At 57.9% G+C, this 20,845-nt stretch overlaps 7 protein-coding genes across 7 annotated transcripts; 2 read left to right on the top strand and 5 right to left on the bottom strand.

Annotated features, from left to right (window-relative positions):
- Positions 1-39: 39 nt before the first annotated feature.
- Positions 40-2,982, bottom strand: QBC33DRAFT_443154 (cysteine proteinase; the record flags this gene model as incomplete). Its single annotated transcript, XM_060424212.1, has 3 exons — positions 40-1,179; positions 1,285-1,600; positions 1,709-2,982. The coding sequence occupies 3 exons, from the start codon at positions 2,980-2,982 to the stop codon at positions 40-42; spliced, it is 2,730 nt and encodes a 909-aa protein (XP_060288647.1).
- A 532-nt stretch (positions 2,983-3,514) lies between these two features.
- Positions 3,515-5,424, bottom strand: QBC33DRAFT_583187 (glycoside hydrolase; the record flags this gene model as incomplete). The annotated part of the gene is made up of 4 exons (XM_060431371.1): positions 4,833-5,424; positions 4,561-4,740; positions 4,066-4,498; positions 3,515-3,978 (listed from the first exon to the last, which is right to left on the bottom strand). The coding sequence occupies exons 1-4, from the start codon at positions 5,238-5,240 to the stop codon at positions 3,515-3,517; spliced, it is 1,485 nt and encodes a 494-aa protein (XP_060288646.1). The 5' UTR covers positions 5,241-5,424.
- A 554-nt stretch (positions 5,425-5,978) lies between these two features.
- Positions 5,979-8,394, bottom strand: QBC33DRAFT_463699 (TNF receptor-associated factor 6). Its single transcript, XM_060425119.1, has 2 exons — positions 7,961-8,394; positions 5,979-7,891 (listed from the first exon to the last, which is right to left on the bottom strand). The coding sequence occupies exons 1-2, from the start codon at positions 7,988-7,990 to the stop codon at positions 6,476-6,478; spliced, it is 1,446 nt and encodes a 481-aa protein (XP_060288645.1). The 5' UTR covers positions 7,991-8,394; the 3' UTR covers positions 5,979-6,475.
- Positions 8,395-8,405: 11 nt separating this feature from the next.
- On the bottom strand, positions 8,406-11,962 carry QBC33DRAFT_521229 (putative ATP-dependent peptidase). The gene is made up of 4 exons (XM_060426439.1): positions 11,581-11,962; positions 11,360-11,524; positions 9,381-11,276; positions 8,406-9,326 (listed from the first exon to the last, which is right to left on the bottom strand). Exons 1-4 carry the CDS (start codon positions 11,605-11,607, stop codon positions 8,859-8,861), a joined length of 2,556 nt encoding a protein of 851 aa, XP_060288644.1. The 5' UTR covers positions 11,608-11,962; the 3' UTR covers positions 8,406-8,858.
- A 19-nt stretch (positions 11,963-11,981) lies between these two features.
- On the top strand, positions 11,982-13,627 carry QBC33DRAFT_9571 (origin recognition complex, subunit 6). Its single transcript, XM_060433215.1, has 3 exons — positions 11,982-12,459; positions 12,516-13,481; positions 13,597-13,627. The coding sequence occupies exons 1-2, from the start codon at positions 12,278-12,280 to the stop codon at positions 13,477-13,479; spliced, it is 1,146 nt and encodes a 381-aa protein (XP_060288643.1). The 5' UTR covers positions 11,982-12,277; the 3' UTR covers positions 13,480-13,481; positions 13,597-13,627.
- Positions 13,570-15,149, bottom strand: QBC33DRAFT_9519 (methylglyoxal reductase (NADPH-dependent) gre2). Its single transcript, XM_060433214.1, has 4 exons — positions 14,916-15,149; positions 14,817-14,837; positions 14,492-14,719; positions 13,570-14,417 (listed from the first exon to the last, which is right to left on the bottom strand). Exons 1-4 carry the CDS (start codon positions 14,935-14,937, stop codon positions 13,660-13,662), a joined length of 1,029 nt encoding a protein of 342 aa, XP_060288642.1. The 5' UTR covers positions 14,938-15,149; the 3' UTR covers positions 13,570-13,659.
- A 2,434-nt stretch (positions 15,150-17,583) lies between these two features.
- Positions 17,584-19,504, top strand: QBC33DRAFT_564905 (uncharacterized protein; the record flags this gene model as incomplete). Its single annotated transcript, XM_060430409.1, has 3 exons — positions 17,584-17,907; positions 17,968-18,001; positions 18,070-19,504. The coding sequence occupies exons 1-3, from the start codon at positions 17,607-17,609 to the stop codon at positions 19,502-19,504; spliced, it is 1,770 nt and encodes a 589-aa protein (XP_060288641.1). The 5' UTR covers positions 17,584-17,606.
- Between the last annotated feature and the right edge of the window lie 1,341 nt (positions 19,505-20,845).

The following is a 20,845-nucleotide window of genomic DNA, read 5'->3' as shown; positions in this document are numbered from 1 at the left end:
ACACGCGCTACAAAGCCTTCCATCGTCCTCAGGCCAGGTCTACATAGTGGCACCCGCGGGAGTCGTATCGACGGCAAGGCTGGCAGCCTCCTCGGCATCCTTTGGCTTGACGAGCGTGATCGTGACATCCGGGTCATTTGCGTACACGCGCAGACCCACGACGCACACCGCGTTCCACGGGGGGGTGGTGCGGTCGTCGTCCAAGGGCGGCAGTTTGTCTCGCTCGTCTTCGCTCTCGTCTTCGCTCGATTCAGACTCTGACCCAGACTCCTCCTCTTCTTTCTCCCCTTCGGCTTCTTCTCCTTCCTTCTCCTTCTCCTCCTCCTCTTCGTCATTGGCCACCGGATCCTTCTTTTCTTCCGCCGGTGTCTCGCCTGGAGCTTCGGTGCTTGGCGTCGGCGCGCCTTCGGATGAAGAGGCCGACTCGTTGGCCGACCCATCCTTGAGGGCTTCCTTGGGAGCTTCCTTAGGGGCTTCCTTGGAGGCTTCCTTGGCGGCATCCTCCTCCCTGGATTTGGTCTCCGACACACGCTTAGCGCCTTTCTCGCCTTCGGGTTTAGCCTCAGCCCCATCCTTCTTCTCGACCTTCCCCTCACTCTTCGCAGCTGGGGCTCCATCTTCATCGTCACTTTTCTTCTTACCAGCATCATCCTTACCATCCTTGACCTCTCCCTTCCCAGCCTCACCATCACTCTTCCCCCCCCTCGTCTCAACAACAAGCCTCAGCTTCCCCCCCCTCCTCCCTCTCCTCCTCTCCCTCTTCTCCCTCGCCCTCTGCCTCCGCCTCTTCGCCTCCCTCTTGGCCTTCTCCCTCTCCCGCCTCGCAACAAGCAGCTCGTCCTCGTCCGGCACCCCGCCCTTTGCGTGCGCGAGGTCGTACTGCAGGCCGACCTGCCGCAGCTTCTGCGGGTTGCCCGCGGCGTGCTCGCGCACCACGTCCTCGACGGGGCGGCGGTGGCCCCCGCAGCCGCCGTCGGAGCGCGACGCCGTGATCTTGGGGACAACCTCGTACACGCCCGGCGAGAGCTCCACCTCGCAGCTGACCGACCGCGACTCCCAAGGGTGCACGGGTCGGACGCGGCAGATGTGCTCGCCGGGGGCGCTGGAGGGCTCCTGGAGGAGGAAGTGCAGCTGGAAGTCGTATTGGCCTTCGAGGCCTTTGAAGTAGCGCTCGTCGAGCTGGTAGGGGGAGTTGTTAGACGTCGGTGCGGGGTGGGCGAGTTTGACTGATGTGGAAAAGGGGGGAAGGGAAAGGGGGGGAAGGGAAAGGGGGGCGAGACAAACCTGGGTCAGAACAATGACCACCTTGCCGGCCTTCTTGATCTCGATGAGGAACTTTGTGTTGAGGTAGCCCGTGACCCAGCCGACGTTGACGCTGGTCCAGCGCTGGACGACGGTCCACTTGTCGCCGAAGAGGCGCGTGCGGTGGAGGAAGCGGAAGGTGTCGAGCATGTCGCCGTACGACATCCAGAAGATGCCGTCGTCGCCGAACCGGTGGTTGAGCTTCTTGAGCCAGTACGGCGTCCACTCCTTGCTCCCGTCGCTCCACGGGCCGTTCCATTCTCCTACCCCGTTGTACATTCTCTCACCCCATGGGTTCCTGAGATTTTGGAGATTCTAGTGAGCAAGCGATAGAAAGGGGAAGACGGGCTGGGAAAGAGAGCAATTCCTGGAAAATAATGAAAAAGGGGGGTGGGGATATTCATACCTGATCTGCACCAGCCTGACCTTATTACCATCCTCGTCAACCTCCTCGGTAGCCTTAAGGATGGAGTACGCGTGGCCGAGGGCGAGGCCGCCTTTCTTCCAGTCCCAACCGGTCCCGATGGCCGACAGGGCGAAGACGAAGTCGCCGTCCGAGTTGACCAGCTCCCTCCATAGAGCATCCTTCCTCAGGACCCTGTTGGTGGCGATGGTGGTGGCGACCCCGCCGGTCATGTCCTCGACGCCCTCGCCAGACCAGCCGCCCGAGATGGCCTCGTAGTCGCCGTGGACTTTGGCGTACGCCTTCTCGAGGAGTGGCAGCCAGGTCTCGTTGGGGTCTGCGCACTTGGCAAAGTACAGCGCCTCGGACCCGGTCTGGTACTTGCGCCTGTGCTCGCGGGCCCGGCGGCCCGTCGAGTCGTACGTGTCGCTGTAGAAGTCAAAGTCCTCGGACCGCAGGTACAGGTTGTCGTCGACGATGGTGCACACCCACTCGCCGTCGCGCTGGAAGACGAACCCGTACACGCCGCACTCCTCGTCGCGCGCCACGCACACCCGCGCCATCAGGTCGCGCCGGTGCGCGATCGTTGCCACCGCCGCGAGCCACCAGCAGTCGCCGTTGCCGCCCTGCTTGATGTCCGACGACGAGAACCCGTCCACCGTGAACTGCGGCGACTCGAACACCCAGTCGAGACGGTGCACCGAGCCCGGGCTGTAGTACTCCCCGCTCCCTACGCCGCCGCGCGGAGGGAACCGCATCACCGCCGACTCACGGCGCCGGGGTTCCGGGCCGGGGTCCCGGGTGCGGACCCGGGCGTCGAGGGTGCTGTCCAGCCGAGGAGTGGCAGTTGCGGGATCCACAGCCGCGGCGAATAGGTCGTCGTCGTCGTCGTCGCCGTTGTCGCGGACCAGGCCGTTCAGGCAGTTGTTGAGGGGGTCCGTCTCGATGTCGAAGTCCGGGTCGGTGAACTTCTCATTTGTGCGGGCGCACTCGCGGACGATGCGGCGGACCCTGTCGCGGCACTCGCGGGCGGCGGCCTCGTAGCTCTCGGCGGCGTTGCGCGCCTCCGTCGACAGGCCCCGCGGTTGGCTGTCCGGCAGCAGGGTCGCGTACAGCGCCCGCGGGAAGATGGAGGTCACCTTGCCGGGCTTCCTGGCGAAGAAGCGGTCCCAAAACTCGGTCACCAGCTCCTGCGGGGTCTTGGTGAGGTCCTTCTTGGGCGGTGCGCCGGAGAGGGGGATGGGAGGGGGGAGAGGGGGAGGGGGTGGGGGTGGCATCTTGCTGGGGGTGGGTGAGCGGACGAAGTGGAAGCCTGCGGGAATGAGCACAGGTTACAAGCAATGCGCGCTGAGATTGTAAGCTTGGAGAGGGCCGTTCTCTACTTAGGGAGCAGATCCGAACAAGACAAAATGAAAGGTAAGGCAGGACGATGAAAACGAGACAGCTCACACTGCTTAAGTACAGATTGGTGACCCAGGCTGCCACTGCGCATGCCCCAATCATCAACGACAGGAGCCGGGGTCAAGGTTAGGTCTCAGTAAGCTCACAAGCCACCAACACGAGCATCTCTCACGAATAGGGGCTTGCTTACTGCCCTGCAGGGCTGTAGCGCGCGGGTGAGGCCCACTTCCAAGCCCGACTGATTGGTCCCGCTTGGACCCGACCCAGCCTTAAACAGGGGTCATTGGGCGGGGAGGAGTGGTAACCCTGCTCCATGTTGAAGAAGTTGGAGGTTGGTTATGCAGGACGCGTTCCACTCTACCAACCACCCATCAAACCTCGCACGCCATTTCCGATAAGCTGCCCTCACTACTCTGCAGACTCCTCCGCACCCTCCTCCGCGGCCACATCACCATCGCCCGTCGAGATAACAAGACTGACCATACCTCGCGCCGGCACCGAGACGCCAGCCACAGTCCCGTCCGCCCCGACGGAGACGCCATCGAGCTCCGTCATATCGTTAGTGTTATCCGTCTTCCACCCCCTGGCGGCAGTGGCGCCCGTCCCCGCGACGGACAGCGCGGCGGCGGACCCGCCCGAGTTGATGACGTTGACGGCGATGGATCCGTCGGCGTTGACAAAGGCCGTCGACCGCAGGCCGCTGCCGCCGCCCGCGATGCCGACCCGGACCGCCTTGGGCCGGATCGTCCTGCTGTACTGCGCGAACGCCCAGAAGCGCTTGGACACGGCGTAGTCGCCGCCGTCGACGAGGATCAGCTTCTCGTTGTTGTTATTGTTGGTCGCCTTGTCCTGGGTGCCTACCCACCAGAGATCTTTGCCGCGCGGGTGGTTAGTCTGTAGCTGTCCTGGCGAATGGCTTGGCTGCGGGGAGAGGCTGGGGGGGTCGTAAGAAAACTTACAGGCGCTGACGTTGCCGGTCGTGAGGCCGGTGTAGATGTTGTTCGCCCAGGTGAAGCCGTCGCCGGAACCGCCGTTGGAGTACCAGGCCGTCGACCAGCCGCCACTGAGGTCGGAGCACTCCGTCTCCCAGACCTTGTTGCGCGTGGGCTGCGGGCCGTTGATGCCGCTGGTGTAGGTGTGGCCCGTGATGACGCCGACTATGTCCTCGACCCCGGCGCTCTTGAGCGCCAACGTCATGGTGCTCTGGGCGCTCCAGCCCGTCGCCTCGCAGCAGGTGATGCTCACATTGGAGAAGCCGGCCTCCTCTAGCGTCGGGTGCAGCACCTTGATGAAGTCGGCCGACTGCTGTCCGGTCGACTGCATCGAGGCGTAGCTCGTGCTCAAATCTGGCTCGTTCACGAAGCCGAGGTGAGTTACGTCCACGCCATTCTCCTGGCAGGGTTGTCAGCTACCGCTGCAGACATTTCCGCACAGTATTTTCGGCGCCCTCTCACCTGATACAGCTGGATGTACTTGACCAGGTAGTCGGCGTACGCCTGCTTCCAGTCCCCGCTGGCGCAAGTCGCTCCCGAGACTCCGCAGAGAGAGCCGCCATTCGCATCGTTGCCGTTCGTCTTCATGAACCCGGGAGCACTCCATGCATTGCCGTAGAAGGTCTTGACGCCGTACTTGACCTATAGATGTCATCAGGGTCAGCCCCGTTCTGCACTCTGCCGCGTAGGCCAAATATCTCTCTCTTCTCGAACCGGACCGGCCCATCACTTACAGCCTGCTGCGAGACCCAGAGCTGGCCCGAGTCCTTCCCGTCCCACACATACTTTGGCTCGGCGGAGGGGCTCCCGGGGCTGGTGGGCTCAAACGTGTTCATCCAGTCGTTCGCGGTGCTGGGGCTGCTCCCGATACCGTTGCGCACAATGGTGAAGCCCGCGCCCGTGGTGGCGTTGAAGAGCAGGTCGACGAGCTGCGACCGCTTCGGCTCGGCCAGGTTGTAGATGTTGTAGGCCCGCTGGAACGCCTCGCTGAACCCGAACCCGTCCATCTCCTGGTACCGCTGCCCGAGGTTGACCGTCAGCGTCGACGCCGCCTGCCGCGCGGCCGGGTTGGTGGGCGACGCCGTCGCGGTCTGGGCCAATGCCGCGGCCGCAGCTGCCAGGGCTGCCGGGGAGAGATGCATTCGTTCGGTAGCGGCCGAGGTCGAAGGTTGAGGGTGTTGGCTTAGAACTCGGCAATGCTGAACAGACGGACACACGCAGATCTCTCCATCGTCGCGCCTGAGGGGGCAGATCAAACTCTACTATATATCTCTGGCTGGCCCATCCCGAGTTCTTCCCCTCCAATATCCCAGAAATATCCTGCTGTCAGGTACAGCTTCCTGGGCAATATGGCTAAAATCATTGTTTTTAGGGATACCCCTTCCCGACCAGTAATTATAGCAACCACTTGCAATTGAGGGGGGCAACAGAAGCCCGATCTCCAAATCTCGACCCGCCCGAAGAGGTGTATAAGTGCCTATGTTGTATAGGTGGTGTAGGTATAACTGCTGTTCCTGGCCATGCAGGCATGCCATCCGCCCGCTGGGATTTGGATCCCATATTAGCCGCCTCCTGCCCACATGGTTCTGGGGATGACGCCCGGGTGCTTGGCGCCTCATCTGTTATCTACCTAGCTAAGGTCGGGGAGATCTATCATCGCTCCTCTCCTCCCATCCTTCGGCGGCGCCCGCTGGCTATCATGGCTTGCTGCCCAGCCTTTTGCTCGATTGGTTGGTGCTTGGCCGGAATATCAGCCCCGGCAGTTGTGGCCTCCTGGATGTCCTCTAGCAAAAGGAAAGGGGTCCTTTTAGAGAGCCTTGCGGAGCTCCAGAGAAGGCTTTACTGGCCGAGCAAGAATGGAGTACTTAGTCTTCAATGAGTCCCACGGTTCTGCCAGTGTTCCACTGCACTCTGTGAATACAAAATCATCGCATTTGTCTAGCATATCTTGGTATCTTGTGCCAAACGCCTTTCAGCCCTCTAAATCAGGGATCGTGTGGGAAGAAGCCGTTTCGTTTGTTCTTCGAGTCATCATTTCATCAATTCTCATGCCCTCATGCTCTCATCCCCGTCCTGCCATTACCCCAATCCGAATCCGACCTCATGCAAACCCCATTCACCACCGTTGCTGTGCCCATGAGGCAATTGATAGTTACCTATCCCCCCCAACCGTGTTAACGCCCTTGATAAGCCAGTAAAAATGCCAGCAAGTCTTTAAAATCCTGCTCATCCCTTCCATTGGAGAGAGATGCAGGGACTTGTGTGAAAAGCAGAGAGAAAGAAAAAATGCAGAAAATCCAGCAGAAGCATCCCCTGGCTAGTGTGGTAGAGGCATCAAGACCCTCGCCAAACCTCATGCAGCCGTCCAGGCCCCAGTCTAGAGTCTAGGCGGGTGTTCGCTCCGGTGTTCGCCCCGATGCTCTCCCCGATTCTCACTCATCCTTCTAGACGGGCGGTAGTGATGGCGTTCATCCCCATTGTCAGCCTCGCCTCTACCTCCCCCGCTGCCTCCCCCACCACCCCCACCGCCAGTAGATGCACCATTCTGCCCAGCTCCCTGTCCGCTCATCTGTCTCCGCCAGGCATTCATCAGCCAGGCAGTGTGCATGCCAAAGATGCCAATGTTGCTGCGCAGGTCGGCCATCTGCTCCTTCAGCGGCCGCGTCTCTTCAAGCAGCATCATGCTGTGTCGGCCATCCACCTCAGTGAGCTTCTTGCGCAGCACCTCAATGCTGGACCCAAGGCGCTCAAACTGGTTCAGCATGTAGTCATCGGGTGACTCGAACTGGTAAGACGAGGAATGTGTGCTGCCAGGGCCACTGTTGAGATTCAGGTCTGGGATTCCCGTGCTTCCTCCAGGGAATAGGGGCCAGCCCTGCATGCCGGGGGAGGAGCGACTTGCACGCCTCTCGCTTCTCAGCTCCATCTGCTGCATGCGGGTCTCCATGGTCGCCAGCCGGTCTGTCAGCTGGTTGATGATGGTGCGGTCCTCCAGGCGCTCCTTAACAAGGGTTCCGATGGCTTCAAAGACACAGCCATTCCGCTCATGCTCACGCACAATCTTCCTCTTTGTAGCCAGGGTGCACCCAAATGGGCGCCACTTGCATCTTATCTCTGCCTCGGGACAGTCTGATGCCAGGTGGGCTTGGATCCTGTGTCTCACCACAATTGCGTTGCAGTGCGTGCACTTGGCAGTGTGGCCAATGCAGTCTCGGTCGTAGTGGTCCTCAAGGCCGGCAATCTGCACCATCTTGCTACAGTAGCGGCAAGGGACGTCGCGGTGCAGACAGCCTCTCTCTGGGCCGGCGTCCCCGCGGGCGACATGGTCTGAGCAGGTCGGGTCGGGGCAGTTGACCATGGTGTGCTCACATTCTCGTTCGTAGTGGTACGGTATCGAGCCCCTGGGTGCTACGTGCTTGCAGGATCTGTTCGGGCACTTCACCTCGAGGCGGTCAAGCTGGCTGGTGATGAGGAGGGTGTTGCAGAGCTCGTCTGAGCGGTAGGTGAGTGGCTGGCGGTCGATGGGGCAGATAGGCTGGATCTCAACAGCGCGGCTGAGACAGGTAGCACAGAAAGTGTGGCCACAATTCTTGGTGGTGACGGGCTTGTGGAATGGGGTGCGGCAGATGGGGCACATAAGGGTTTCGTCGGGGGGATCCTGGTACTCCAGTGACTGGTAGTCAATGTCAATGATGTGGTGAAGGAAAGGCGCTGGTCTCTGGCTAGTTGAGGAAGACCGTGAGCTGGTGGGAGACGGCCCAGAAGATGGCGGAGATGGATGATTCCAATGGCCCTGTTGGCTTTCCTGTCGCGATTGTCTCCGGGAGTGCCCCCGGGAGTGCCCCTGCGAGCGGAGGGGCACGCCTTCTTCTGGAGTATTCGGAGGTGGCATGCTGATGATATCGGCAATCTCGACTACTTCAGATGCATGTTATGGAATAAATGGCCGAAGCAAATGAGGTCAGAGGTCGGGGCGGGAGGTCGGGCTGCGAGCGATATCTTGGGTTTGGGTTTGGGTTTGGTGTTTAGTTTTGGTGAAGCCGAGGTCTGCTTGGTTGCGTGGAATTTATGCGGATATGTGAATGAGGGACAGCTTGGATGCTGGGACCCCCACATAATAGACGTCAATAGTGATAAACACTATTGTAGGCTACCGACTGCGCGCAGTACATACAAGCGCCTATATTATAGGCTAAGAAAATAGGTTTGGTAGGTACCTAGGTACCCAATTATTTGTTATTTATCTGCCTATTGTTGACTTGGCATCTTTATAATTTTTCACAATTGTGTCAGTACTCTCGGTGAAGATACCTTAGGTAGGTAGGTAGGTAGGCATTAGATGACGGGAGGCAAGCTGCCTGCCTGTGTATGAATAAGTGGCTTCCAATTGGTTGGGCCAGCTGGGGCCAACTGGCCGTACCTCCCTACCGATTCGTATTCCATATGTATCAAATAGGATGCTCGTACGATTCCGAACCCTAGCACAGAGCACTTTATGGTGCAACAAGGCGGCAAGAGCCAGGAGCCAGGAGCCAGGAGCCAGGGGCGTTCCGCGTGGAGTGGGATACTCTCGCTGTAGAGTTACTAAGGTAAGGTAGCTATGCTAGATACTTTTACTTCCACAAACGAGAATTTGCTGTTTGGGATAGGTACACAGTGAAACCAAAGGAAGAACGCCTGCTTATGCCCCTTCTGACATACTCCCCAGTCCCAGTGCCGCCCCTGTCCAGTATCCTGAGTTGAATGTGGCTCTGGAGGAATCATTGGGGGTCTTGATTCTGTCCAGCGACGATACCACCAGAAGGCGGTGGGGGTCTCGTGTTATCATCGCTGCTACCAGGAGACGCTCCAGGAAGTGGTGGCAGGTCCGAGATGCCAGGCTCGAGGGGGTTTGAGGGTGCTGGTATTGTCATCGGACCTGGTGGCACGGGGAGCCGATCCGGGAGCTTTTCGCCCCGCATGATCTTCTCGACTTCCGACTTGTCCAGTGTCTCGTATTCGACAAGCGCTTTAGCAACAAGGTCAAGCTCCTTCCTCTTGGATAGAAGCAGAGTCCGCGCCCGCTCGTAGGCGTCGTCTAGCGTCTTCTTGACCTCTCCTTCAATCATGGACTTGGTCTCCGAGCTGAGCGTGTCAAACCTTTGTTGGTATTCCATTGGCCCCAGCTTCTCCGACATGCCCAGCTGGGCGACCATCTGCCAGGCGATCTTGGTGGCTCGTTCGAGATCCTAATGCAAATGGTTAACCACTACGTCGTCACAGTAAGGGGGGAGATAGCTTACGCTGCTGACACCGCTGGTCACCAGCTCGTTGCCATAGACAATCTCCTCGGCCAGCTTGCCTCCGAGACAGACCTCGATCTGAGCAAGGTAATCCCTCACGCTATAGGAATACTTGTCCATCACAGGAAGAACCGACGTGTGGCCGAGACTGGACCCGCGAGGGAGGATGGTAACCTTGTAGAGGCTTGCTGGCGCATCCCTGGCGAAGTAGCTGACGAGCGCATGGCCAGCTTCGTGGTATGCCGTCATCTCCTTCTCCTTGGGCGTGATCACCATGCTCTTTCTCTCCGCACCCATGATTACTTTATCCTTGGCCCAATCGAAATCCCGCTGAGTGACCGCCTGCGCCTTCAACTTGCTGGCATGAACCGCCGCCTGGTTGACGATGCTCTCAAGCTCGGCGCCGGAAAGGCCCGAGGTGCTCAGAGCAATCGCTTGCAGGTTGATGTTCGGTGCGGCCTTGATCTTCATTGCGTGGTGTTTCAGGATCGCCATGCGGCCCCGAACATCAGGAAGCGGCACCACAACGTGGCGATCGAAGCGGCCGGGACGAGTAAGTGCTTTATCGAGGAGCTGAGGGAAGTTGGTAGCTCCCAGGATGATGACGCCGCTGTTCTGTTCGAAGCCGTCGAGCTCAGTGAGAAGCTGGTTGAGCGTCTGCTTGACATAGGCGGCATCGCGAGCATTGCGGCGACCTCCGATAGCGTCCAACTCGTCGATGAAGACGATGGCAGGAGACTTTGCTTTCGCGGCAGAGAAGAGATCCCGGACTCGCTTGGCGCCAACACCCACGTAGACCTCGTCGAACTCGCTCCCGGACATATAGAAGAACGGCACGCCAGCCTCGCCAGCGACAGCCCTAGCCAACAGGGTTTTGCCGGTGCCGGGAGGTCCCACGAGCAGAATACCCTTCGGTAGCTTTCCACCAAGGGTAGCAAACTTGTCGGGGTTGCGCAAGAACTCGACCAACTCCTGCAGCTCCTCCTTGGCTTCGTCACATCCGTGGACGTCCGCGAAACGGGCTGTCTGGTTCTCCGCTTTCGCTTCGCTGCTCTCAACCCTGGATCCAGGGCGTTTGAAAGTGTTCAATCCCTCAATCATCATGGTGACAAGGACCAAACTGAGATACGTGAACAGACAGAACCAGAGCAAGAACTTGACCCAACGGAAGACGGCGCCTCCTATGGACTCATCGACAACGACATGAATCGGGCCATCCTTAGTCCCAGCGCCAGAGCCTTGAGGCCCCTTTGCAAGTGCGATGTTACCGCCATGCGAGTGTGCAGCAAGAGCCTGGCTGACTGCCTGGATTTGACTGGGTGTCAAGCCGCTTGGGTTGTTCGCGGAAAGGTTCGCCCCGGCGAGCCCGGAGCCAACCTGCCCAGCGCTCGAACCGCCAATCATCGAGATCGCCCGCTGATACGCATCGTCTGCCGCCTCGTTGCCTGCAAAGCGACCTGACTGATACCGTTCCACTACTATGGCCGGCATGTTCGCCTTCAGCAAGGCTTGGTAGAAAGCATTCTGGGCAGTCGGGCTACTCGGGTTCCTGTTCGCCGCCGATTCACGGCTGGCTAGCAGGCTGCGGGAAATCCCCCCGGTCCCGAAGCCTCGATATTGCTGTTGCGGCCGACGGCTTGCTATCCAAGAGTATGAGCGGACGAAATGGCTTGGCTGATGTGCGTGCGAGGATGGAAACGGGACGGCAATTCCTAGGGGTTTGGACATCAACATCCGAAACGATCTCCGGATCAGCGGATTTGCCGCAGATAACGAGCGAGGAGACATTGTCGAGATCTCGGCATGGATATTGGTGGGTTTTGTTAAGGGGCCGGAGGTTAGCGGGTGAGGCAACACAGCGCCGCGGAGGAACTCGGGAATGTTGGATCTTGCACCCTGCGCAGACGTTAGTTATCCTGTTATTATTCCAAGGGGCTGGCACCTGGATGACGCATCCGCATGGTGTGGTTGGCGCTTACAGTTGGGGAGGGTTCTCCTTGTTGAGGCGGCGTGGTGCGGCTTCCTTCATTCGTCGGCCTTGAAGGCGCCGTCCGTCTTGCGCCGGGCGAAGATGCGCCTCTCCAAGGTACCAGTAATGTATTTGCGATAGACGGCCAAAGGTCGGTCGTAGCGGCTGCGATGTTCTGAGTGTTTTCATTAGCCACAGTTCCGAAGTTAGAGGTCCAAGAAAGCCACTCACCGGCAGCCCGCTTGCGTGGAAAGCCATGTTGGACACAGCCTCAGGCTACCACAAGGTACGCAGTCAGGGGGTGTTCGAGAATATGGCTTCTCGATATCCAGATGTAGAAAACAGATATGAGAATCAGAAGGAACGACTTGGTTGAGATGCGGAAAGTATTCGGAGGCGAAGGGATCGGGTGGCGCGCACTCAATTTGTCACCCGAGGATCGTGGGGTTTGGTTCTTAGTGGCAATTCGCGCTTGACACCAGGAGCTGCGATCCAGTCCACATTCTGACACGTAACAAGGACCGGCCTAATCTTCGAACTTGAGGCCACGAAAGAGTCGAAGTTGATTGTCGTTCGATTCGCGCTACGGATGCGTCATGTAATTGCATTTTCATCTGCCTGGTTTTCATCCTCCACCCGTATGCGGGAAGTTTTTCCGATCACCGGACCCTCCTGGGGACCTGGGATTGGAGACACCTAACTATGAAGAGTAATAACTAGCTTACGCTCTACCTGATTAGGCTTAGACGTATCAGCCATTTCCCCTTCTCCGTTTTCTTTCTTCATTCAATCTATTTTCACGTGACCGGGCGCGACTGACTGAGGCGCCTCCTGCATGAGTCGCGAGTTCGCGCTCTACCCCCGAATTTCGAGCTCGTAACTGGACAATCTGAAAGAGTCGGGAGCTCTTCACTTCAACTACAAAACCATGAATCGATCTATTGAGCAGACTCTCCTGTCTCTCCTCCCGACTCACAATGCGGAGCTACCTCAACCATTAGTTGACCTGGCAGGGTCTCTCCTCGCCCAATCTCGACATCGGGCAAGCACTCTGAAATCCGATGAGGAAATTGCGCGGCCCTATGCATGTGCTCATCTGGCCTGTGACAGGTTATTTCCGCCGCCGACGATACTGCTGCTAGTCCGGACTACTAACCTATATCCAGGCTGAAGATCTCACTGAATCTTCCCCCAATTCATCCACGGCCTCCTGTTCCGCCACGCATTTACAAGAGGCTGTACAACCATCTTGACAATATCTTGCCGAGCTCGTCCACTGGAGTTCGCTCAACTTCGGGCCGCGTCAGGACGCCCAGTGCTAAACTACGAGAGTCGGGCATCTCGCCGGGTGGTAGCTCTCTTCCATCGAGGGCAACTCCTAACAAGGACCAATCTTTGGCAGCCTCCCGAAGCCCTTCTACTAACAAAACTGGAACGCCATCAAAACTTGGACGTCCCATAGGCTCAGTGCCACACAAACGGTCGACGACTGGCCTCCCCCCATGGATTCGGCCAAGTCTTGGTTTCCTATGCAAAGTATTAGACGACTCAAAAATCGGCCGAACCGTCGTAGCCGGAATGGAGTCGATTGTGATGCCGCACGGTCGAACGACCAGCGATGAATGGGTGATGGGAAACCTCTCGTCGTTACTTGGCTCCTTGTACCTCTACATATGGGGGAGCGTGAGCATGCCTGAGGGAGTAGACGAGGCCCGATATGTCCATGTTCGGAAGGAGATTGTGGAGACGCTGAATAAAGCGAGACGGACCATTTCAATCAAAGGGGTTGACGAAGGCGACGCCTGGGAAGGATGGAAAGAAATCCATGCTGCTGACATTGACAATGCCGCGCTGAGGATCAACCGGCACGGATGGCTGGAGAGCGACTGGGCGAAGAGCATTGAGGACTTGATTCAGAAGGACCGAGAGGACGAATCTGGGGGCGAGGGCAATGATGATGCCGACAATACCCAGTCCGGCCCGGCCAAACGGGCCGACATCATGTTCCAGGACCGATATGATTTTTTGAGCGAGCACAAGAGAAAGGAGTATGCGATTTGGAAGGATGGGATAATAGGGAGAATCCAGGACTTGGAAAGGGGGGCAGACGCCATGGAGGTAGATTCTTAGCAGTAGGTGCGCAATCCCCTGGCCGAGAAGGAACTGTCCAATGCTCCTCGCTTCCACTCCTTTGATGAAGGTTTAATTTTTTTACTCGCCTCGACTTCAACTAATCTATTCGACCAGAGTACAGCCTCATACTACCCTGGCGAGCCTTTTTTTTTATCCCTGGCTTCCACCAGTGCTGCTTCATGCGCCATATGCCTGCAAGCTCTTGACCGTGTCGACGATGCTCTTCTCCAGTGGGGTCCACTGGATATTCAGCAACTTTTTCGTCTCAGTGTTGTCAGTCTTGTACACGTTCTCTGCCGGCTCTCCGCCCTTGACGTCCTCCGCGGGCAGCTTGTCGGCGTACTCGGGGAAGTTCTTCCTCACGATGTCCAGCACGTATCTGTTGCAGAACGACCCCGTGACGGTGAACAGCCTGTGGCCCGCCGCCTCGGGGATCTCCAGGGCCGCCTTGACGTGGGCCGCCGCCACGTCCCTGACATCCACCCAGCTCTGCGCCCCGCCCGTCGCCTCCACCTCGCTCTTCCACTTGCCCTGGATGCAGTTCAAGATGCGCTGGTTGCTCGTGTTGACCGAGTTCAGGTTGGCGAGGTGGTGCACCAGCGGCCCGAACACCAGGGGCGGGTTGACGGTGACGATGTCGAATTTGGCGCCGTTGCTCTTGTCGGCGACAAAGTCCCACGCGGCCCGCTCGGCCAGCGTCTTGGACGCGCGGTACGCGGTGCCCGGGTCGTCGTGGATCTGGTCGATGGTGACGGGGTTCCACGACTTTTCGGTGAAGGTGGTGTTGGGGTCGCTCATGCGCGCGCCGTCGAGAAGGGCGGCGAAGGAGCTGGTCACGACGACGCGCTTGACGCCCGGCGCGGACCGGGCAATGCCCTTGAGGATCCCCGTGGTGCCGATGACGGCGGGGTCGATGAGGTCCTTCTTTGGGTCCGCTTTACGGTTGGCAGAAGTTGTCAGTTACGGGGGTCTCTGAACAGGATGCTTGTTGCGCGCCGTTGTCACTCACTGAACTTGAAGTGGAACGGCGAGGCCGTGTGGATGACCACCTCCAGGCCGGGAACCTCGACGACCTCGTCAAAGGCATCCGGCTGGGCAATGTCGGGCACAATGACAACGTGGAGCTGGTGCTGGGTCTTGTCCGGGTAGGCCTCGCGGATCTTGCTCGCCTTCTCCTCTGACCGGACTGTCGTTACGACGTTGTGCCCCTTCTTGAGGAGCTGGTCAAGGATGTGGGCTGTGTGGGAGCCATGGCCGTGGTCAGCACTACTCGACTCTGTCTTTCATCCCAAATTGAATTTCGCGCACGGGGTTAAGAGCTGCATCTCACTTACCGGCGATGAAGCCAGATCCTCCTGCATCTCATGTTAGCAACTCCGCGTCCGGGACTGTGATGGTTGTGCGGGGTACCTATGGAGGGGTAGCTATCATACCTGTGAGCAGTACTTTCGACATCTTGCAAGATATTTACTTTGGTGAGTTTAAAATCTAGTAAAATAGTCTGAAGAAACAAGCGACGTCAATTACAATCGCAAGAGCTACCTCTCTGCCTATTTATGTAGCTCGACATTTCGCCCCCGGCAGCGCTGCGCCGGCAGACCATATCCCACCATCGCGATGCCCCACCGCATTGAATTGGCCGTGGGGGACTATGTGGAGATCTTAGGAGGTGTCATTAAGGCCGCTGGTGTCGACACCTGCTTGGCAAGTTTATCGCCGCAGACGAAGAAAGCGTATCGGTGTTAACAATTTAATGCCGATCAATTAGTAACCAAGGACAGCCGGAGAGGCCCTCAGCGGGATGGAGGGTGACATGACGAAATTCGGTCGCGATATCCGTAGATGCCAAACAATTACCCAATATGATGCGAGGGTGCACCTCAATCATATGATACTTCATGTTGAGCTTTCGAGAATACCAGATATTCTCGACGTCCATTCAAGCGAATGGGTAAGCACTCCCTTATCGGGGATGAGCTCCCTGGCGTGCTAAGGCCGAGTCCCGAAATCATCGGGTCGGGGTTACTTCTCGAACTGGAGTGCGATGCAAAACATGGCACAGCTGGTGCTGAACGGTCCCAAGAGGCAGATCGGTGGAGACTTATCGTCCCCGAGGCAAAGTTGAGATGATGTTCTCGAAAGGAAATATTGGACACGGTCATCGGGCTGAGCAACGTGCGACATGAGTCCGAGAACTCTAGGTGGGATCGTGATATTGGATTCGATAAGCATACTCGATCGTTGAGATTGGGAGATACACTACGCTATTCTCGAGATGATTGACGGCCATCTAAGCATCCTTTACCCTCGCCTCCTTTCAATCCCCTTGCCAGGTAGGTTGGATAAGGCTGGAAGTATAGAGAGTGCTTTTGCGGCTGTGCTCTCCTCGGGTCTCTTACTACGCCTTTGCAACCTAGGTGAGAGCTGTATCAGTCATCCCCAGTTCATTGGGGCGGGTGGTTTGTTGCCTCTGGGGCGGAGATTACAGGTCGAACCGTGGATTCAAAATCAGCATGCTCCGGGTCGAAGCATGTCTCTCTACCTCTGCTTCTACTAGGTGATTGGCATCCCACGGAAGTCCGACACCATCCAGGTGACCACTTCCAAGCCAGAGCACTGAATACTGCCAGTCTCTTTCTTTATATTTACCCCCAATCGATAAAAGGGTTGCTGCATACTTATTAGTCGACTTGAGCCGACCGTCTTGTTTTGCGTTTAGGCCTACTTTAAGCTCCTGTGCTGGCCCGTTTACGTACCGTGGTCATGGAAACAAACAAACTGCGTGGGGTGAAGAGCAAACAAATATGTAGGACTCGGAGCCCTTCCCGAACAAGAGGAGGTGGGCACTCGGCCAAATCCACCTCACAGTCCCACAACCTCCGACTGTACCTGTTCGGCTAGAGAGACAAGGTCATTGGACATGTGCGGCATGTTCCATGCGAAAAGCCTCGCCTCGCTGGCCATTCAGTTTTCACAATCCGACCGTGCCGTAATCCCACTGCCGGCCAACGGATTCCAACGGGATCAACAAGCCTTCGGATTGTATAGATACAAAAGTAGAACCAGATCGTGTCCCCTGGTTCCCCCGAGAACCATCATCTCTCGGTCGGCCTTGTCCGGCTTGTCGGACTGTTGGCTTCACGGATCGGTGGCTGTCTCTCCCAGTGATACGTCTGGGCTGCGAAGAAGGGCCGTACTGTATTACAGTTCAGCTTCTCCGAACGGTGAGCGATATCCATTCCCAACAGCGTCTGGCCTATTCTGCGGAAATGAGATATTCAGCTCTTAATTTGCTATGTGTTGCTTCATATAACTCCTTCGCTTGTGTCTTAGCTCCCCCGGGTCTATCCCCAGAAAAGGACTCGAATGATGACTGCGAGGCAGCTGTACCTTTAATAAGTTCTCCCTGCAACTGCGCAGCATTCCATGACTTCTATTGCAGCTGAGCTGGGCGGCCGCCTCAGAGAGTCGTCCCCTCAGATCCGACACGGGTACATGTATCTTCCCTCGCCCTCCCTGGGCATGCTCATCCCTGCTGTAGGGTTCTCATACGAGTATTTTGATTCTCGTCGGACGGAGAGGCGCATATAGCTGTAACAGAGATGATCCTTTGTTCAAGTCGCACACCGTCACTTAACAGTTCAACCCCCTCCCCTCCTACCCCCTTCTTCCTGCCCGGTCATCCTCCCCATTGTGTTCTACAGCTGCTGTGTCGCCACGCCAGCATCATGCCCATGTGTAAGAGGGAGCGGGGAGCGGTCGTAGCGCTGGGCTATATAGCGGATGCCTATGGGCGCGGCGGCACCCCCCGAAGAGAGGTCTTCTTCTTTTTCTCGCTGGATGCGACCTGTCGGATATGACCAGTGCTCCTTTGCCGGCCTGAACAGCCCTTCCGTCGCCAACGTACTTCCCAGCCCGGACCGAGACAGGCTCACCCTGTTTGTCCACACACTCGTTTGTCACGACGCTCGTTTCACCCTGTAGCCCAGTCAGCTAGTCCATCAAGGTCCAGAACTAAAAGCCCTCGCGGCTTCATAACATGCCTCTCGCTACACCCTTCATTCTGGATACACTGTCACCCGCGCACCCTGAGCAGACCTCTGTCGGTCTCGCCGACGACGAACATGGAGAGGGTAGAAGAGACAAGCAACTGTGGCTACTCCTTTAACAAGACGGAGGCGAATGAGAATGGAGGTTGGGCTAAGGGGGACCCCGGAGACCATCACAGCGACCCTCCGAGGTGTCTACAGAACTGCAGAGAGCAGTTCCTCGAGCAGGTGTCGCATGATTACATCGAGGACTTCGCCAAGGCGTGCGCACCTCTCACCAAAGATGGCCCCAACCAAGGCCTCTGGCCGCTGTACTGGTGCGACTCGACATTCTGCGGCGTATACATAGACAGGAATGGTCCTCTAGGCCAAGATCGTGAGTTTGATGTCCGGCGTCATCGAGCGAGTCTCGGACTAACCAATGACTGTTTCTCAGCGAATGTCGATCTGGTCATCAATCAGTGTCAAAGGTAAATCCCCTCCGGGCTCTGCAGAGCATTCTTGACTATATTCATTTTCTTACTTACCTGCTTCATAGCGTTGGTTACTATTCCATCATTGACCCAGGGCCGCCGGCACCGAATTACTCCTGTTCGACGTACCCAAAGCCGCCATATGGCGCGACGGGGAAACATAGCAAGCTGCACGGGTCGACACAGACAACTATCTCTGCCAGTATATCGAAGACGTCTACCCCGGCATCCATCTCGGCGTCTACCCCTGAATTCACCCCAGGATTCACCCCCGCCGTTTCAATCCTCGCAACACAGAGCGGGATGCCGACAGCGCCTTCCGGAGCCGAGCAGACACTCCCCTTCTCATCAGTCGCCCCGCCGGTGCCAACCGCAGCTCCCAACGCCGACCTCTCAACCGGTGCCAAGGCCGCGATCGCAACATGTTCGGGCCTGGGCCTGCTAGCCCTGATAAGCCTCACCCTATTCCTCCTCCGGTGGCGCAACAGGGGGAAGGCAGCGCGCCCGCCCGGCGTCAAGGACCGGATCCGGCTCTGGCGCGACGACCCGCGGCAGCCGCCCGGCAGCTCCCCGCAACGGCTGATCTCGCCCGCCCAGTCGACGACCAGCATGCGCTCCGCCCTGACCCCGCCGCTCCGGCTCCGCGACAGGAAGTTCCTCCTCCCGGCCATCCTCTTGCGGCCGGCCGGCGGCAACAACAACAACAGTAACCGCCCCCCGTCGCCGCCGCTGACGCCCCTGACCCCGGTCAACAGCTACCCCGGCGGCGGCGTCTTCCCCTCGTCACCCATCTGCTCGCCCACCACCAACAGGCTGGTGCCGCGGCGCGAGCCCGCGCCGAGGACAAACCACCATCACCACCACCAGCAGGCCGCCCGCTCCTCCCACAGCCGCTCCCGCGGCAGCCTGAGCGGCGGCAGCATCGCCCCCTCGACAAAATCCGCCACCTCCATCTCCGCCACGGCACAGTCGTCGTCGTCGCTGCGGAACGAGACCCTCCCGGGCACGTCATCCCTCTCCCTCTGCCAATCCCAGTCCCAGCAACAGCAGCAGCAGCCGACCCGCCCCCCGAGACCCCACGAAACACCTCTGGAGATACCGGACCTCGTCACGCCCACGACCAGGCCGGGGCCGCCGCCTACCAAGGCCCTACCACCGCCGCCGCCACCGCCACTGCTGCCGCCGCCGGTCGTGGTGTCAGGCCCGGCCGCGGCGGCAAGGCAGGCGGCGACGACGGTTGGGTTTGGGGCGGTGGGGCGCGGGCCTAGCTGGGGGAGCTGGGAGGGGGGGGCGGGTGGGGCCGGGGAGATGGCCGCGGCGCAGGGGATTGGGATCGCGATCTCCCCGCCGGAGGGTGGGGTGTATTCGCCGAGGGAGACGTGGGGGACTGGGGGGGAGTTCGGGTCCGTGTCGTCGGTGGGTGAGGGGTTTGAGGATGGGTCGAGCAGGGTGTCGGTGCTGAGGGAGGAGGTGCTTGAGCGACTGGGGGCGGCGTATTGAGGGGCAGGGATGGATGTCTGGCGGCGGTTTGGCTCTGGGGTTCTGCTTTCTTGCATACATTCCTTTGTGAGCTGTAGGACAGGTTTAGAAATTGTTTAGAAATTGAAGCTGATGGGGATATTTATTAGTTGTTCGGGTGAGTATTGATAGCAAGCAGATTGGGATAGAGAAAGGGGCTCTTCTACCACTGGCTTGTACATGCACGCTTTTTCCAGCTGGGATTATGTCTTGACCACTTGGATGGATGCAGTGTTATGTACTGTCGCTGCTGTTAAGGCAAATATTAGGCCATCTTCTGGACATGGTAGTGTCTGTCGATGATGTGGTTGTGTTTTTTGGGAGCAGTGATTGATTCAGGGGTAGAATGTAAACATTGGCTGCCCATGAGTTTAGCGCGTCTCTAGGGATGATTTCATGGAGCAACTCAATGAGTGCACACTTCAGTCACTCTTTGTCTCTCCATTGTATCACGGTACTTCTGCCATATTATGAATCGATTGTTGTGGATGCGCGTGGCATTGGCCCTGGTAGAGAACCTGTGTCAGCTTGTTGACGTTGATGCTGATATTGCTGGCTAGCAAACCCTGTTCTCCTTCTAGGTGAGATGAGGCTGAATAATAGACCGAGGAGCCTAGGAAAGAGGAAATCTTTCCAATATCTGAAGTCAAGGCTGCGGCTAGCTGATATTCTTATCACCATCAAGGAGTCTGCCAAGGGCTGGGGCTTCTTCCTTGACCACCATCCACCTCACGACCCATCTTTCTTCCCGACCTGTCTTTCTTCCTGACCTCACCCTTCAACTCTCCATATCGCCTTTTCCCGCGTCGTCTTCTCTTCTCCACATCTTCTACATTAATTCCAACCCATCTCTCTCTTCCTTCTTCCTGCCAAATATTTATCTGACAGCTCACGTCGAGTACGTCGTACTCACAACTCCAGCTTCGTGACTCGCCAAACCCAAGTCTGGCCGGGCCATTCGTACGATATATTCACCTTTGCACTCACTCACTCTAGTTCATCGCTTCTGCAGGACACAAAGGTAGGCACTCTTGTCATCGCCCTGTTGAGCTAGTCCTTCTCATAGGTCAGGTCAGCCGGACGCCTTACCGTATCCTGACATTCTCCAGGACATATTTACTCACCGCCCGCACAATCGACTCACTTGTCATGCTCACATCTTCATTTTCCTCTACTTTTCTGGTACGTATTCTCTCTGGGCAACTGGTTGCTAGGCCAAGCCCCATTCCCAGCTACCGAATTTCGCATGTGCCTCACACCTCCTTCCCTCATATCCTCCGACCTCCATCCTTGACCCTTTATCCTTCATTTCCTCTACCTTAT

This window comes from Phialemonium atrogriseum (assembly GCF_030411735.1).
Source record: "Phialemonium atrogriseum strain 8032-3 unplaced genomic scaffold QBC33scaffold_1, whole genome shotgun sequence".
Lineage (NCBI taxonomy): Eukaryota > Fungi > Ascomycota > Sordariomycetes > Cephalothecales > Cephalothecaceae > Phialemonium > Phialemonium atrogriseum.
Note: the sequence above shows the minus strand (reverse complement) of the source record. Positions and strands in the feature narration are given on the sequence as shown.

Bases quoted from the DNA above. Each gene is read 5' to 3' on its own strand.
- QBC33DRAFT_9571 (XM_060433215.1), top strand. From the start codon at position 12,278: ATGAATCGATCTATTGAGCAGACTCTCCTGTCTCTCCTCCCGACTCAC. The intron at 12,460-12,515 runs GTTATTTCCGCC...ACCTATATCCAG, and splicing joins GCTCATCTGGCCTGTGACAG to GCTGAAGATCTCACTGAATC.
- QBC33DRAFT_521229 (XM_060426439.1), bottom strand. From the start codon at position 11,607: ATGGCTTTCCACGCAAGCGGGCTGCCG. The intron at 11,277-11,359 runs GTAAGCGCCAAC...ACGTCTGCGCAG, and splicing joins AAGGAGAACCCTCCCCAACT to GGTGCAAGATCCAACATTCC. The intron at 9,327-9,380 runs GTAAGCTATCTC...CATTTGCATTAG, and splicing joins TGACCAGCGGTGTCAGCAGC to GATCTCGAACGAGCCACCAA.
- QBC33DRAFT_463699 (XM_060425119.1), bottom strand. From the start codon at position 7,990: ATGCCACCTCCGAATACTCCAGAAGAAGGC. The intron at 7,892-7,960 runs GTGCCCCTCCGC...GAAAGCCAACAG, and splicing joins CGAATACTCCAGAAGAAGGC to GGCCATTGGAATCATCCATC.
- QBC33DRAFT_9519 (XM_060433214.1), bottom strand. From the start codon at position 14,937: ATGTCGAAAGTACTGCTCACAG. The intron at 14,838-14,915 runs GTATGATAGCTA...CATGAGATGCAG, and splicing joins GTCGAAAGTACTGCTCACAG to GAGGATCTGGCTTCATCGCC. The intron at 14,418-14,491 runs GTGAGTGACAAC...CCAACCGTAAAG, and splicing joins GCCGTTCCACTTCAAGTTCA to CGGACCCAAAGAAGGACCTC.